Source organism: Physeter macrocephalus, chromosome 16 (assembly GCF_002837175.3).
Source record: "Physeter macrocephalus isolate SW-GA chromosome 16, ASM283717v5, whole genome shotgun sequence".
Lineage (NCBI taxonomy): Eukaryota > Metazoa > Chordata > Mammalia > Artiodactyla > Physeteridae > Physeter > Physeter macrocephalus.
In genome coordinates, this window is record NC_041229.1 from 62,300,202 (window position 1) to 62,316,702 (window position 16,501).

General features: G+C 43.6%; 1 protein-coding gene across 2 annotated transcripts in view; it reads left to right on the top strand.

The window, feature by feature from the left end:
- Positions 1-243: 243 nt before the first annotated feature.
- SYT9 (synaptotagmin 9) overlaps positions 244-16,501 on the top strand; it is a 196,336-nt gene continuing 180,078 nt past the window's right edge. For both annotated transcript variants that reach the window (XM_055091631.1, XM_024118965.2), the window contains exon 1: positions 244-486. In XM_055091631.1, the coding sequence (XP_054947606.1) occupies positions 342-486 (145 nt within the window). In that variant the 5' untranslated portion in view covers positions 244-341. The remainder of the gene's footprint in view (positions 487-16,501) is intronic.

Consider the following 16,501-nt stretch of genomic DNA (forward strand, 5'->3'; position numbering starts at 1 on the left):
ACCCGCCCCGCCCCGCCCCGCCCCGCGGCGGCCACGAGAGGCGGGCGGAGCGCTAGGAGAGAGGCGCGTTGGGCTGTGCGGCGCCGCCTCTCCTCCTTGCCGGGGGAGGGACAGAGGGCAGGGCGGGAGAGAAAGAAAGCCCGACTGACCGGCTGGCCAAGAGCTGCATGCAACCGGTGGGAGGCCGGGCCGGCTGGGGCTGGGGCTTGGGCTCGGGCCGTTTCTCGGCGGGTCGCTGGCGGCGAGCGCGGACGGCCCGGAGGCGGCGGCTCTGAGCTGGCAGGCGGAGGGTTGTCTCCCGCGCCCGCCTGCCGGGCTCGGTCCGAGGATGCGGGGGGGCGATGCCCGGGGCCAGGGACGCGCTCTGTCACCAGGCGCTGCAGCTGCTGGCCGAGCTCTGTGCCCGCGGGGCCCTGGAGCACGACAGCTGCCAAGATTTCATCTACCACCTGCGGGACCGCGCCAGACCCCGGCTCCGCGACCCAGGTGAGTATCGTCGCCGCTGCCGGGCGCGACCGGAGGGCCCCGGGCTGGGAGTTGGGGCCGCACCGGGGCCTGAGGCAGGAGAACGACGCGGACTGGAGGGAGGAGGGCGGGTGACCACCGAGCTAGGGGAGGGCACCAGGAGCCAGCGCACGGTGGCCTGATGCTGGACCCGGGCAGGGACCCCGGCGGAGGCTGCTGCATGGAGGCCGGGTCCGGGTGGGCTGGCGCGGGGTTGGAGGCACCACGCCCGTCACCTGCGCTTCTGTCACCGGGGCTCCTGGGGGCGGCTCCCGAGCTCCGAGCTCCACTTCCCGGGCTCTGCGCTCCGGGCGAGGAGAGGCCGCGGCGGTCTCGCGAGCCATGGGAAGGGGGACGAGGCCAGAGGAAACTCTGGGAAGTTGGGAGTTGGGGACGGCCCCGGGCTGCGGTTGAATCCCACCGGGCGCTCCCCATCCTCTTCCCGGAGTGCCCATTTCCTGTCCTTGGTCTGGGGTGAGAAGGGCGGGGCGGCAGCCGACGCTCGGCCGGGGACTGAGAGCTCCGGGTCCTGGGCAGCCGGGCCTGAACCCGTTCCCTCCGGGTCTCTCAGCGTGGAGGCGGCCTGGGCCTGGGCTCCCGGCTCAACCAGATTCCGCCACCGGGCACACGAAGGTCGATGGGCTCACGGGTCATGGCTTGTGCACCTACAGTTATTCCTAGTGAAAGTTTCGAAGCTCCTAACTTTGGAAAGTTCATTTATTTTGGCCTTTGACCAATTAAGTTTGGAAGAGGGAGTTTTAGTGGAGCCGTTTGCTTTCCCCAAGGGTCCTGGGTCTCCCACATCTTCTCATCCACTGCTGCTTACTGGAAGACACATTCCTTCCAGGTGTTTACTTGAGATTCTCACCATGAGGAATCATTTTCTCGAATAGTCTCTCAACCTAAATACTAAAAAAAAAAAAAAAAGCATATTGTGGTTGGATTGTTAAAGATGGGGTAAGAAAAGGGCCCTTCCCCGGATATTCCTGTGTATAAATATTGGAAATGAGCTGTTAGTGTGCAAAGTATCCAGTATGAATTTACCTCATTTTAAGCCAATCCATTATATACAAATTCATTTACCCAAGGATAAATTAGAGAATTATTTGATTCATAAAGAGGTATACACTGAGCCTGACTTAAATAGCATTTCCTTGATAATATATCCAAAATGGGTCTGTGGGGTGAAGAGAAGTCATCTAATAAAAGTTTATATCAGGGCTTCCCTGGTGGTGCAGTGGTTGAGAGTCCGCCTGCCGATGCCGGGGACACGGGTTCGTGCCCCGGTCTGGGAAGATCCCACATGCCGTGGAGCGGCTGGGCCCGTGAGCCATGGCCGCAGAGCCTGCGCGTCTGGAGCCTGTGCTCCGCAACGGGAGAGGCCACAACAGTGAGAGGCCCGCGTACCGCAAAAAAAAAAAAAAAAAAAGTTTATATCAGATTTTCCCTACTCAAAGACGTTTTTTTGGGTTTTTTTGTAAAAGAAAGATTATTGCTCCCCATTGCCTGTGGTTACATTAATTAAGTTTATGGGATGATCACTAATGTGTTACTTCAAAGTGGAGAATTAAGTCAAGAAATACTGTTGATTTCAAATGATTTCCCCAGAGGTTTAATGCCCAGCCTTTGTGTGCCTCCTTGCTGGACTGATGTGCTGCACAGACTGCAAACAGGAATAAGAGCACTTCATTCATGAACTGGGGGCCCAGGGTGGTCTCCTCACTGGGGAAAGTTCTGTCCTTAAGCAGCAGGAACAAGAAATAATCTAGCTTGCTTCACCCAAGGCAAGTGTTAGTGTTGAAACGTGCCACTTCTTTGCCTGTTGACTGTGCCAGGAGTTCCCACTGTTACCGCACATGAGCGGTCCTCTTTGGCTTTACAAGAGAAGATGGATGAGGCCTCTCGCCGAGTTGCATGTTTAATACTCCACATCTTTTTGGCTGATTTTGTGCCTCTGCTCCTTTTAATCCTCGAGCTAGATCCCATGTTCTAAAGTTTTCCTCAGCCCCTGCACTGGGAAGCCCCTGAGGAAGAATCACAGAGAAGACTCCTTACAAAAGACACATCTGATTCCTTGGCTGAGAAATAGCCACAGATAAAGAGTATGCCGTGCTGCTCTTTGAGTTCCTGAAAGCACTGCTCTGCTTTCTTAAACTAGGGCATAGTGGTTTTGAGGTAGCCCCATGACCCTCGTGATCTTTGATTTGGGTCGGGAAGTAGCCTGTTCACGAGGCAGGTGTGGGGAGGGGAACTGTGAGTGCAAGGTCAGAGGAACCGAGGCTGAAGCCCACATCCAAAGTGTACCCTCTCTTCCAGGGCAGTTCAACTCAGGCCAGCATCTCTCTTCATCTCCCTCCTTCCTCTCCTTGCCCACATTAATTCTTACATCAGATGCATCCCTGTAAAGCTGTTTGGTTATCCAAGCCAAGAGTTCCTTTAACTTCCGAGCCCTAAAAGCTGAGTGGTTGGAGTAGCTGCACTGCCCAAAGCTGTGAAAGGCGCCGCTGCTGCAGTGTAGTGGGACCCGGCACAACCACGCCCAGCATCAGCCCTGGCATGTGGGTCCCTAGAGAGAGTAGTCTCTGTAAATGCGTGACTTCCTTTTCTGTAAAGGAACCCACATGAATGCCATGTTTCAGCTTTTTCTGCCCATTGTTCATCCCTGGCTACCCAGTGGTAGCTAGGTTTTCTCAAGCTCAACTGAGGAACTTTGGTTTTGAAAGGAGAAACCAGATATAATTCCCTGTGGACAGCAGAGTGATACCACATCTAGGATGTTTGTTCATTTTTTCAGTGGTGGGATAAGCCTGGGTCACAAATCAGTGGGCCATCAGAAAGGTTATTCTTTGCCCAGGTAGTTGCAGTGCTCTGATGTAGGAGTACAGTCCTTAGTCTTCCCTAACTTGGTATTGAGAGAGAATTTGATGTAGCTAAGTCATAAATTGGAACTGGAATACCTCACCCAGTCCTTCATCTGTACCAACTATGGAAAGTAAAATGTGGATCTTTAAGCTGAGGGTGAGCACTTTTCCATAGAGAGCAATTAGAATCCTTCTGTTAGGTGTCATTATGTTGTTTCATATATTGGCAATGTCCGGCATAAACTTGTGAATCTCAGCGAATAACCTTCACAGCAGAGGGAAGAGCAAGTGCAAAGGTCAGGAGATAGGAGCGTCCTTGATGTGATACAAGGAATAGTTGAGTTCAAGGGTGACTGGTGCAGAGTGAATAAGATAGAGAATGACAAGAAATACGGTTAACGGTTGGAGGGCGAAGATCATGTATGGCCTTCTAAACCATTATAAGGACTTTGATTTTTACTCTGAATGAGAAGGGTTTTAACAGAGAAGTGGCAACTCTCTGGCTGCTGTGTTGAGAAAATGCTGTTGAAGTTCAAGAGTAAAGACAGGGAAACTTGTTAGCAGGTTACTCTAGTAATCCAGACAAAGGGGATAGTGGACATCAGTTTGAAGATACAGCCCTAGGATTTGTTGATGCAATGGAGGTGAGTGGTGAGAGAAGAGGAGTTAAGGATGACCCCAAGGCTTTTTGACCTAAGCAACTCCATTTACTGCATAGGGCAAGACTTCAGGAGGAGCAGAGTTGGAGTGGGGAGGAAAATAAGGAAGTTTTTTGTTTTATTAAAGATTTTTTTAGGGCTTTCCTGGTGGCGCAGTGGTTGCGCGTCCGCCTGCCGATGTAGGGGAACCGGGTTCGCGCCCCGGTCTGGGAGGATCCCACATGCCGCGGAGCGGCTGGGCCCGTGAGCCATGGCCGCTGGGCCTGCGCGTCCGGAGCCTGTGCCCCGCAACGGGAGAGGCCGCAGCGGAGGGAGGCCCGCGTACCACAAAAAAAAAAAAAAAAAAAAAAAAAAAGATTTTTTTTTTTTTGTACATATTAGATGTGCGATGTCTGTTAGTTCAACAGGGACCTGAAGTATGGAAGTCTTCTTTAATGTTATCAGCTGGTCATTGCTCATACTTTGTAACTGGGGACTTCACTCTATCTCCTCAAGAGGGCCAGTTGATTGTAGGACAGCAGTTATTAAAAGGTCTTTCCTTGCGTGGAATGAAAAGCTCAATTTAACTTCTACTTGTTGATCTCGATTATACTTATTGCGGTCAAAAAAGAATTCGTCTCTTCTCCATTTGGCTATTAGGGGGTAGCGATTGTAACTTATCTCATCCTGTTGTTTCCACATCTGGAAAAGAAAAGAAGATTGGATCGAATGATTTCTAGGTTTTAACCATGTTTTATTATTTTCCTTGTAAGTCTTTTCTTCTGAAGGGTGCCAACCACATCTGTGCCAAGCACTTTATGTAGGTCATTTCCTTTAATCCTCTTAACATCTTCTAAGACCTTGCTGCTCAAAGTGTTCGACTGTGTGCCAGACCTACTGATGTGAATCTGTGTCTTTACAGGATCCTCAGGTGATTCATAGACACATTAACGTTTGAGAAGCATTGCCAAAAGAGATTGGTATATCTGAATAAATTGAAGTGCAGAGAGCTAAACTAGCCCAAGGCCATGGGTTCCATTTAAGAAAAAGAGTTGAGCCTAAGTCAAAGTAGCTTCTAGGTAAACATATCACATATACTAAGAATCTAGGAGTTGTTGTCAATGAAAATTTCCTAGGTTTTTTTTTCATTTAGATGTCCTTTCTCTATTCTGTTTTTCTATAATGGATTTAATCTCTAAGTGTAGGTTAAATTCTATGCAGTTATACAGATTTTGCTCAGTATTTTTATTTTTACTTTTTTAAATTGAAGTATAGGTGATTTACAATGTTGTGTTAGTTTTAGGTGTACAGCAAAGTGATTCAGTTTTATACACACACACACACCCCTATATATTCTTTTTCAGATTATTTTCCATTCTAGGTTATTACAAGATATTGAATATAGTTCCCTGTGCTATACAGTAGGTCCCTGTGTTTGTCTATTTTTATGTATAATAGTGTATATCTGTTAATCCCAAACTCCTAATTTATTCCTCCCTCTTTGGTTACCATAAGTTTGTTTTCTATGTCTGTGTCTGTGAGTCTATTTCTGTTTCGTAAATAAATTCATTTGTATCTTTTTAAAAAATCCCATATAGAAGTGATATTATATAATACTTGTCTTTCTTTTTCTGACTTACTTCAGTTAGTATAATATTCTCTAGGTCCATCCATGTTGCTGCAAAGGGCATTATTTCATTCCTTTTTATGGCTGAGTGGTATTCCACTATACATATATATATATATATATATATATATATATATAAAACATCTTCTTTATTCTTTCATCTGTTGATGGACATTGCTCACTATCTTGGTCATGAATTCTTTTTTTCAGGATACTGGTTTTCCATTGACATTCCAGCTTTGTATTTCTAGGGATTTTTTTCTTCATTTTCTGGTGAACTAGAGCATGTTCACTTGGTCAGGGTGTCAAATAGAGCTTTACGACACATCGCTGATGACCCCTCTTTCTAAGTAGATGTTAACCCTAGTCAGGAGAAGCTTTTTCTAAACTGGTTTTCAACCTTGGTTGCATATTAGAAACATTTAGGGAGCTCTAACAAACAAACAAACAAAAATAAAACAAACAAGAAACTACCAATGACTGACCTGTATCCTGACCAATTAAATTGGAATCTCTGGGGGTGGGGCCTGGTATCGGTATATTTTTATATAAGTTCCTCTGTTGGTTGTAATGTGCACCAGGTGGAAGACAACTGTTGAGGCCAGTAAGTGAAGGATGAACCCACCTAACTCTTCTCAGCTCAGCTCACGTTTCTTTTTTGCAAAATTAAGAAAGATGGTATCAAGTTGGGGGCCTTGACTATTACCTTGTACAGTCATCACCCAAATCAACCAACTGATTCTTAACTTTCTTTTGACAATATTACTCCCAATTTTTATTTGAAGGACTCTATAAAAATATCATGAGAATCTATTATATCCGCTCAATTTGGGGAAAAAAAGAACAAATTGAGAAAATCATGTCCAAAGTATTTCATTGAAAGGCCAGAATGTGGAACTGTCACTAGTGTCACCTTATATTGATTTAGAATGAAACAACTTATAAAAAGATGTACATGTAAAATAATAATTAAATGCAGTTCCTAAGGAAAAATCTCCAAAATAATCACTGAGATTAAACTTTAACCTTAATTCAGATTTTCAAAGATAGTCAAGTGAAAAATCAGCCTTAAAACACTGGATTTTGGGCTTCCCTGGTGGCGCAGTGGTTGAGAATCCGCTTGCCGATGCAGGGGACACGGGTTCGTGCCCCGGTCCGGGAGGATCCCGCGTGCCGCGGAGTGGCTGGGCCCATGAGCCATGGCCGCTGAGCCTGCGCGTCCGGAGCCTGTGCTCCGCAACGGGAGAGGCCACAACAGTGAGAGGCCCGCGTACCACAAAAAAAAAAAAAAAAAAAAAAAAAAAAACAACACTGGATTTTTATGAATAGACACTGGTGTGATTATGCACAATGGGATTAATTTTTAAAAATTAATGTTAATTGCAATCAGGAACTAGAGAGTCTTCTAAGGAATGAGTGGCATATTGGATGCACAATATGTGAAGATTTAATTTGCATTACTTCAGTGACATTTTAGGACTTCTTCATAAATATTTTATTTAAACAAGTGTGTTTTCATCTCCACAGGATTCCTCTACACGGACCAGTGAGTGGTTTAGTCATGAGGTAATTATCAAGAGGGAAAAACAAAAGCAAATTGTGGTAAAGGCATCACAGGCAGCCCTGTGGGCAGCTGCCTCTTTCAGAATAAACAATCAAAAGCAAACTTCTTGATGTGGGTTAAACTCTCAAGGAAAACTTAAGCTGACACCTAAGGGAAATCATCATAAAATTCCCTGTTACGTATAGAGCACAGGCATTGCTTTCATTGTAAAAGCATACTGGCACTTTGTGTTTGTGTGTGCTCCTGGGCTTTCTCATGTGGTTGGCTTAAAAAAAAATTCATAATCCCTTCCTAAGTGACTTACTTGAGGGAACTAACAAGTTCATGTGCACAGGTGTGTAGAGAAAGGGAGGAGCTTAGTGGGGGGCATCAGTGGGAGAGCAGTCTCCCTTTCCAAAAGATAAGTATGGAGTATGTATTATTACTTTCTAAATGAAATCACAATTTGAGCCATAAATGTTCCACGACTTTTTCTTTCAAGTTTGCATTGGGTTGGCTTGAAGTATGGCTTTAAACCAAGGCAAACCCCAGCGACTTGGCTTTGCAGATCTCCTTGAAATAGTCATGTGTCCTCGTGCATGTATTTTATCACACCAAAACTTTTACACCAACACTGATAGAACTGCACTCAAAAGAAAAAAAAAATCTCACCCAGGAAATCAAGATGACAAAGTGGAATAAGCAAGAGCTTTGGAGTCAGAATCTGATCCTGCCCTTACTAGCTTTATTGACCTTGAGCAAAATATTTAACTCTTCACTTTATTCATCTGTAAAACGGGGCGGGGGAAGGCTGTTGCAGCACAGTGTGCAGAGTAAGTGCTCCAGTAACTGCTCAATAAATGGATTTGGTGGTAGTAGTATCACCTGTCCACGCTTCCCCTCATCTGTGATCCATGGGCATGCGCGTGTTTCACCTATTTATACAGGCATACCTTGGAGATATTGCAGGTTTGATTCTAGACTGCCACAGTAAAGTGAGACACATGAATTTTTTGCTTTCCCAGTGTATATAAAAGTTATGTTTACGCCATACTGTGGTCTCTTCAGTGTACAACAGCATTATGTCTAAAAAAAAAGTATGTAATTTAAAAATACTTTATCGCTAAAAAACGCTAACCATCATCTTCTGAGACTTCAGTGAGTCATAATTTATTTGCAATAGTAACCTCAAAGATTACTGATCACCATAACAAATATAATAATCATGAAAAAGTTTGAAATACTGGGAGAATTACCAAAATATGACAGAGACATGAAGTGAGCAAGTGCTGTTGGAAAAATGGCCTGATAGACTTGCTCGATGCAGGGTTGCCACAAACCTTCAATTTGTAAAAAAAAAAAAAAAAAATGCCATATCTGTGAAGCACAATAAAGCAAGGTATGCCTGGAATTATTCATAAACAAAATTTACTATTCTACTTTTTTGTAAACTTAACTTTTTATCACCACTTATTAGCTGTATGACCCTGGAAAGTTATTCAATCCCTGTGTCTTAGTTTTCTCATGAATTAAATGGAGTGCTGTTACCCAAATAAAATACAGGATGCCCAGTTCAATTTGAATTTCAGATAAACAACAGATATCCATTGTTTATCTGAAATTCAAATTGAATTGGGCATCTTATATTTTTATTTGCTAAATCTAGCAACCCTACATTAGTACTTATCTCATAACGCATGTGAAATACTTACTGTAGTACTGGGCACGTAGAAAATGCTCAATAAATATTAGCCATTATTACTATTATTATTATAATTTTCCATGATGAACAGTCATTGTGCAATTGTTGTGATGACTATATATTCCAGAAGGTAGATAAATCTTTTTTTAGTTAACCTTTCTTTTGGGGTATTTCTAGCATCTGATTTTTTATTACTATAAATAATATTTTACATCTATAGTATCCTACTCCCTTTTGGGAAAATTTCTTAATAGTTAATTATCACCAGTGGGTTCCAGTTGCTTTCCAGTATATCTATGTCAGTTAGCCCTGCTACATATCAACAGTCAATCTACTACCATCAGGTGGTATAATGTGAACAAAAGGTTGCTAATGTAACAGGTTTTAAGTAGCTACCTGGTTGTTGTTTCACCTTGCAACTTTTGTTTGTAGTATTGAATGTTTTTAATATTTTAAACCAATTTATATTTCCTGTTATGTGAATTTTGTGTGTTTATTCTCTACCATGTACAAATTTATTTTTTGAGAATCTTAATGTATTTTTTACCAATTTGCATTAGTTGGACCATAAATATTCTGTCAAATTAGCTTAGAGAAGGAGCACTGTATTGTCAATGGACTCGGGTTGTCTGACTATAATCAATCCATTACACTAGACTGCCTTTTATAATGTTAGGAGTGCGTCAAGAAATAGGGATTCATTGTAACATTCTTTCCAAGGCAAAGTGCTGCCTTTATGTATGTGAAATATGAAAAAAAATTGCTGTTATGTAACTTGAATCTTTTTCCATTTTTTCCCCCCCTCTTTCCAACTCCCCTCCCTTCCTAGCACTTTACTACTATAGCCACACTGATCTGATCACTCTTCTAATTATAATTAGGTTGAATTCAAAAAACATCCATTGAGTGCCTCTGAAGTGCCAGATACTAGGTTAGGCATCACTGATTCAAAGATACATTAGACATGGTTACTGCCCTTCTGGAACTGAGATAAAACAATAATTGCAATTAATAAAATAAAGATTGGAAGGGAGATATGTACTGAATACAGTTCAGAAAAAGAGGAGAGAAGTAATTAGCTGACTTCAGTGGATCTGTAGAGAATTCCTGGAGAAGCTGATTCTTGGGCAGAGCACTTTGCCTGGAATGTGTGGGTGGGAAGGGCATTCTAGGAATTTACAAACGTTCTAGGACAGGAGAGAATGGATCTTTGGCAATAGTAAGTGGAGGATGTGTTGGTAATGTTGAGAGATGGGTCTGCTCTTGTGAACACTGGTCATCAGATCATGGAAGTCCTTGTTTGCCATTGTCAAAGTCCCACGGAGGACTTGGGTTAGAGTACTCTGATGCAGAAATCTTGAAGGAAGTACAGTTTACTGCGATGAGCCCAAAGGATCCATTCTCAGCAAAGTAGACCAGGAGATTTCAGGATGGGGGAAATTCTGTGAGTACACTTCTCAAGTCTTCCTGGTTCTCATGGGAAAAAAGCTGAAGTTGGTGATGATGTTCTTCCTGACTGAGTTAAGGTCCTGACAGATTGGAATCACTGCATGGGAGATTACCTATTCAGATCCTCAACCATGTCACCTTGAAACGCAAGTGTAATTACCTCATAGAGTTGTAAAAACTGCCTTTAGCAAGTGTAGTCATCTGGTTCAAACATCTGGGTTCCAGATATAATTTCAGACTGTGCCAACAGTGACATCTTGCTTCCTTGCCTGTTTATTTGATAATGAAAAAGCAGTGTGTTCAGTTGCATGGCAGTCGCTCAGTTTGAGGATATGCACAGCCTGTTTTCTCTGATGTTATAGGGCCCAGGAGGGAGTAAGCATGGGAAGCCTGCATAGTGCCTACGAAGCCACACTGTGGAGATGGTGGTTTATGCTATTGGGTTGACCAAAAGGTTCATTTGGGTTTTTCCATAACATCTTACCAAAAACCCGAACGAACTTTTTGGCCAACCCCATATATACAGGGGCTGCTAAGAGGCTGGTACAATTCTTTAAAATAATTGAATTGAATGCCCTTAGGCAGGTCCTGCATTTTCCACTTTTCATATTCGCCCCACCTGCCCCGCCCCACACACGTAAACTTTTCTTATCACATTTAGGGGATATGCCTGGCTGCTGAAGACATTTCAGTTTGCATCAGCTATAGCACTGCAGACCCACTGAAGGGTTTTAAGCTGAAAACTGAGGTGAGCAGGTTTGTCTTCTAATTAGATGACTCTGGAGGCAGAGGTTATGATTAGAAATGCCATTCACTAACTCATCAAACATTATTGAACCTCTCCCATGTACAAGGCTCTGTTCTAGGTATTGTACACACCTAGGTACCTTGATACAGTACCTACACTAGGGAACCAAACAGAACATAAAAAGCTTGCCCTTATAGAACTTACATGCTGGCGTGAGGAAAATAATACATAAATAAATTAACTAATTACATCATATGTTAGAGAGTGATAAGCACTAAGGAGAAAAATAAAGCATGGAAAGAGAAGAGGTGTGGAAATTAAAATGGCATCACTGAGAAATGGATGTATGAGTAAAAGTCAGAGATGTGGAAGCAAGATGTGCACATATCAGGAGGAAGGGCATTCCAGGCAGCGGGACAGCAGGTGTAAAGGTCCTGAGGCAGGCACATGCTTGATATATCTAGGTATTAGCCAGGGGCAGTGGCACTGTGGTGGGGTTGGCAAGGAAGAGGGAAGCAGTAGGTGAGGTCAGAGAGGTGATGGCCGGCTGATTGTAAGGCCCTAGAAGCCGTTGTCAGTTTTACTCAGAGAAAGATGGGAAGCCTTAAGAAGGTTTTAAGCAGAGAAGTAATAATGTCTAACTTAGGAATAGAGAGGATCCCCCTGACCGGCATATAGAAAAAAGACTGTAGAAGGGAAGGGTGGAATCAGGGAGAGCAGTGAGGTGGCTGGTGTGAAGATGATGGTGGCTTGGGCCAGAGTGATGGCAGTGGAGGTGGTGAGAAGTGGTCAGATTCTGGGTGGCTGGAAGGTAGAGCTGATGGGATTTGCTTGTGGATGGATGTAGAGTGTGAAAGACAGAGGAATCAAGAATGACTCCAGGGCTTCCCTGGTGGCGCAGTGGTTGAGAATCTGCCTGCCAATGCAGCGGACACGGGTTCGAGCCCTGGTCTGGGAAGATCCCACATACCGCAGAGCAACTGGGCCCGTGAGCCACAACTACTGAGCCTGCGCGTCTGGAGCTTGTGCTCCGCAACAAGAGAGGCCGTGATAGTGAGAGGCCCGTGCACTGCGATGAAGAGTGGCCCCCGCTTGCCACAACTAGAGAAAGCCCTCGCACAGAAATGAAGACCCAACACAGCCATAAATAAATAAATATATAAAAATTAAAAAAAAAAAAAAAGAATGACTCCAAGATTTTGGCCTGAGCAAGAGAATAGAGGAGAAGTTTGAGGGGAATAATTAGGAGCTAAGTTTTGGATGTATCAAGTTGGAAATGCTTATTAGTGAGTCATGTGGGGAACAGACGAGGAAGCTGGATATATGAGCCTGGAGTTTGAGAAAGATGGCTGGACTGAAAATACAGATGTGAGAGTTGTAGGCTTAGAGGTGATATTTAAAAGGAATCATCTAGGAAGGTGGTGTTGACTAGAGGAGATAAGAGTACCAGGACTGAGTTCTGGAACTCTCCAACACTAAGAGGATGAAGAGAAAATGAGGAATCAGCAAAAGAAGTCTAATAAAGAGAGCAGAAGATCCAAGCAAGAGTATTGACCTGAAAACCAAGAAGAAGAAGGTGTGGGAAAGAGGGGAAATAAACAGCTGTGTAAAATGCTACCATTAGGTCAAGTAGAATGAGCACTGATGACTGACCACAGCAGTTACATGACATAGGGGTCATTGGACGTGATGTTGACAAGCCATTTGGTAGAGAGGTGAGAACAGGAGCCTGACTGGAGGGGCCTTAAGAGAAATTGATGGGAGAGGACTCAGGGGCAGTGAGTATAGACTACTCTTTCAAGTTTTTCTGTAGACAAGAGCAGAGAGAAACGAGTTAGTAGTCACTGGTGAGGGAAGTGAGATCAAGGGTTTTTGTTTTTATTTAAAGTTATAAGAGGACTTCCCTGGCCCTGGTGGTGCCGTGGTTCAGAATCCGCCTGCCAGTGCAGCGGACATGGGTTCGATCCCTGGTCCAGGAAGATCCCACGTGCCTCCGAGCAGCTAAGTCTGTGCGCCACAACTACTGAGCCTGCGCTCTAGAGCCCGCGAGCCACAACTACTGAAGCCCAGATGCTCTAGGACCTGTGTGCCGCAACTACTGAGCCCATGTGCTCTAGGGCCTGCGTGCCACAACTACCGAGCCCGCGTGCTGCAGCTACCGAAGCCTGCGCACCTAGAGCCCATGCTCTGCAACAAGAGAAGCCACTGCAATGAGAAGCCTGTGCACTGCAACAAAGAGTAGCCCCCGTTCACCACAACTAGAGAAAGCCTGCACGCAGCAATGAAGACCCAACGCAGCCCCCCCCAAAAATCACGTTAAAATAAATAAATAAAATTTATAAAAAATAATGTTATAAGAAATTAAGAGATAACAACACTTAGGTGATGGGAATGATCTGGTAGAGAAGAATTATTAATGATGTAGGATAATGAGGGGAGGCTTGCTGGAGGGATATCCTTGAGTGGGCATTTGGATATGCTCCTAGAGTTCAAGGACCAAGTTTAGTCTCCACATATGCATTTAGGAGCCATCAGCATAAAGATGATATTTAAAGCCAAGAAACTAGATGAGCCTACCAAGTGGTGACTTAAGATAAAAGAAGTCAAACAACTAGTTAGAGGTGAGGGAGATGAGAAGGAACGAACAAAGGAGACTGAAAAGGATTAGTTAAGTAGAGTGGGAGGAAAATCAGGAGTGTGATGGCCTGGAAGTGCAGAAAGTATTCCTGGGAGGAAGCCGTGAGCCCTTGTGTGAAATGCAGCTGATGGGTCAAGTACAATGAGAACCAAGGACTGCCCATTGCATTCAGCAACGTGGTAGTTCATTGGTGACCTTGAACTGAGTGGTTTTGGAGTGGGGGTGGGTGAATGGAGTAGGTGAAAGTCTGATTACAGTCTCTTCAAGAGACAAAGAGAAGAGATGTTGAAAAAAGAGAATATACACTACTTTTTTGTTTTGTTGTGAAGGAAAAGGGAGGAGAAATTGATTCAAAAGATGGTTTCTAAAGAAAGGAGAAAATAACTGCATGTTTGTATGCTGGAGAGAAGTTAAAAATGATGCAGAGGATTGAACTGCCTGAGTGATGTGCTTGAGTCGGTGGGTTTTTCAACAGTTCATTTGTTGTCAAGGAACCAGCGCAGAGTATATGGGCCCAGGTGAGTAGATATGGTTTGGGGATCTTTTAGAATTGTCCTCTGATTACTCTTCCATTATCAGTGAAAAGGGAAGCAGCAAGGTTACCAGCTGAGAGTGAGGATGGGGTAGAAGTTGCTGAAGGTTTGAAAACAGGAAAGATAGAAAGTGTTAGTCCAGGAGGTAGGAGATTGAATGGATTAGGGAAGTGGAGTGTGCCTGCCGGACAACATTAAAGGCCTACTTGAAGTTGGTGCTTGTGAATTTAAAGTGATATCCACCAGCATAGGTGTGAGGTTTTCTCTCACCACATGCAGCTGTGTTTGTGCAGGCATGAAGAGACAGGAGTTTGTGTTTGAGCAGGGTCGTGCTTATGTATGACAGTGAAAGAGTGGCAAAAGAGTTGAGGGTGTATAGACAACCTACTGAACGGGAGAAAATATTTGCAAATGATATGACCAATAAGGGGTTAATATCCAAAATATATAAACAGCTCATACAACTCGACACCAAAAAAACAACCTGATTAAAAAATGGGCAGAAACCTGAATAGACATTTTTCCAAAGAGGACATGCACATGGCCAACAGGCACATGAAAAGTTGCTCAACATCACTAATCATCAGAGAAGTGCAAATCAAAACCACAGTGAGGTAACACCTCACACCTGTCAGAATGGATATCATCAAAAAGGACACACATGACAAATGTTGGCGAGGATGTGGCGAAAAGGGAACCCTCGTACACTGCTGGTGGGAATGTAAATTGGTGCAGCTGCTGTGGAAAACAGTATGGAGGTTTCTCAAAAAACTAAATAAAGAACTACCATATGACCCAGCAATTCCACTCCTGGGTATATATCTGAAAAAAAAAAAAAAAAATGCAAAAATATATGCACCATAATGTTTACAGCAGTGTTATTTACAGTAGCCAAGATATGGAAGCAACCTAAGTGTCCATCGACAGATGAATGAATAAAGAATATGTGGGGTGTGTGTGTGTGTGTGTGTGTGTGTGTATACACACGGATACTACTCAGCCATAAAAAAGAATGAAATTTTGTCATTTGCCACAATATGGATGGACCTAGAGGGTGTTATGCTTAGTGAAATTAGTCAGATAAAGACAAATAGTTATCACTTATATGTGGAATCTTAAAAAAACAACCAACTAGTGAAGATAACAAAAAAGAAGCAGACTCACAGATATAGAGAACAGACTAGTGGTTACCAGGGGGAGAGGGTGGGTGGAGGGGCAACATAGTGGTAAGGGATTTATAGATACAAACTATTAAGTGTAAAATAAGCCATAAGGATATATTGTACAACACAGGGAACATAGTCAATATTTTATAACTATAAATGGAGTATAACCTTTAAAAATTGTGAATCACTATGTTGTACATCTGTAATTTATGTAATATTGTACATCAACTATACTTCAATTTAAAAAACAGATAAAAAAACACATAAAGAGTTGAGGGTGTATAAAGTGGAGTGATTAGAATGATTGAGTCTGAAATTTCATCTGAGTAAGGAGAGTAAAGTGGACCCATGGGGCGTTAAGGATAGTGAAGAGGTGGTAGGGTTAGTGGGCTGTAGGTGCTCTGGGGTAGGATGATAACTGGGAATGCAGTGAGGAGGAGGGGGCCAAACAGAGATAATGGAGGGGCTACAGTTGCTGGATGACTGGGTCTAGAGTGTGATCATGGGAGTGAGGCCCTAAGGTAGAGTGTGGGACAAATGACTGAAGGAGACAAGGAAAAGAACAGAAAGACCAGAGCTGGGGAAGTATTGAACTAACCAAAATTAAGACAGAAGTAGTGTTGACAGCAGGCCAGGAATGGAGGGAAGTGACCTGCATGAGGAATGTCTGTGATGAGGATGAGTAGTGATGGTGTAGTGGTGCAGTCGGGCACCTGCAGAGTCAAAGCTGGGGGATTTTAAAGAAAATACCAGAAGTAGTAGACCCTTAGTATTTATCTAGGCAGAAGTGTTGAAGGGATGTTTTACGGCAATGGAATTGGAGAACTGATGATAAATATAAAAAATATTAAGAGGTAAAATTGTTGGTATGCTGATTGATATGAAGTAGAGAGATCCTAATTTCCGAATTTCTGGTATAAGTGCCTGGGAGGATGGTCATGTGATTTATTAGGTTTACTGTAGGATGTCCAGCATGTTTAATTTTAAATTCATTAAGTTCAAGAATATATGTGAGATCTGATGCCCGTGTCCAGGGCAGTTGACTGGTAGATCATTGGGAAGAAGTTCCTGGAAATCAAAGAAGGTGAGAAA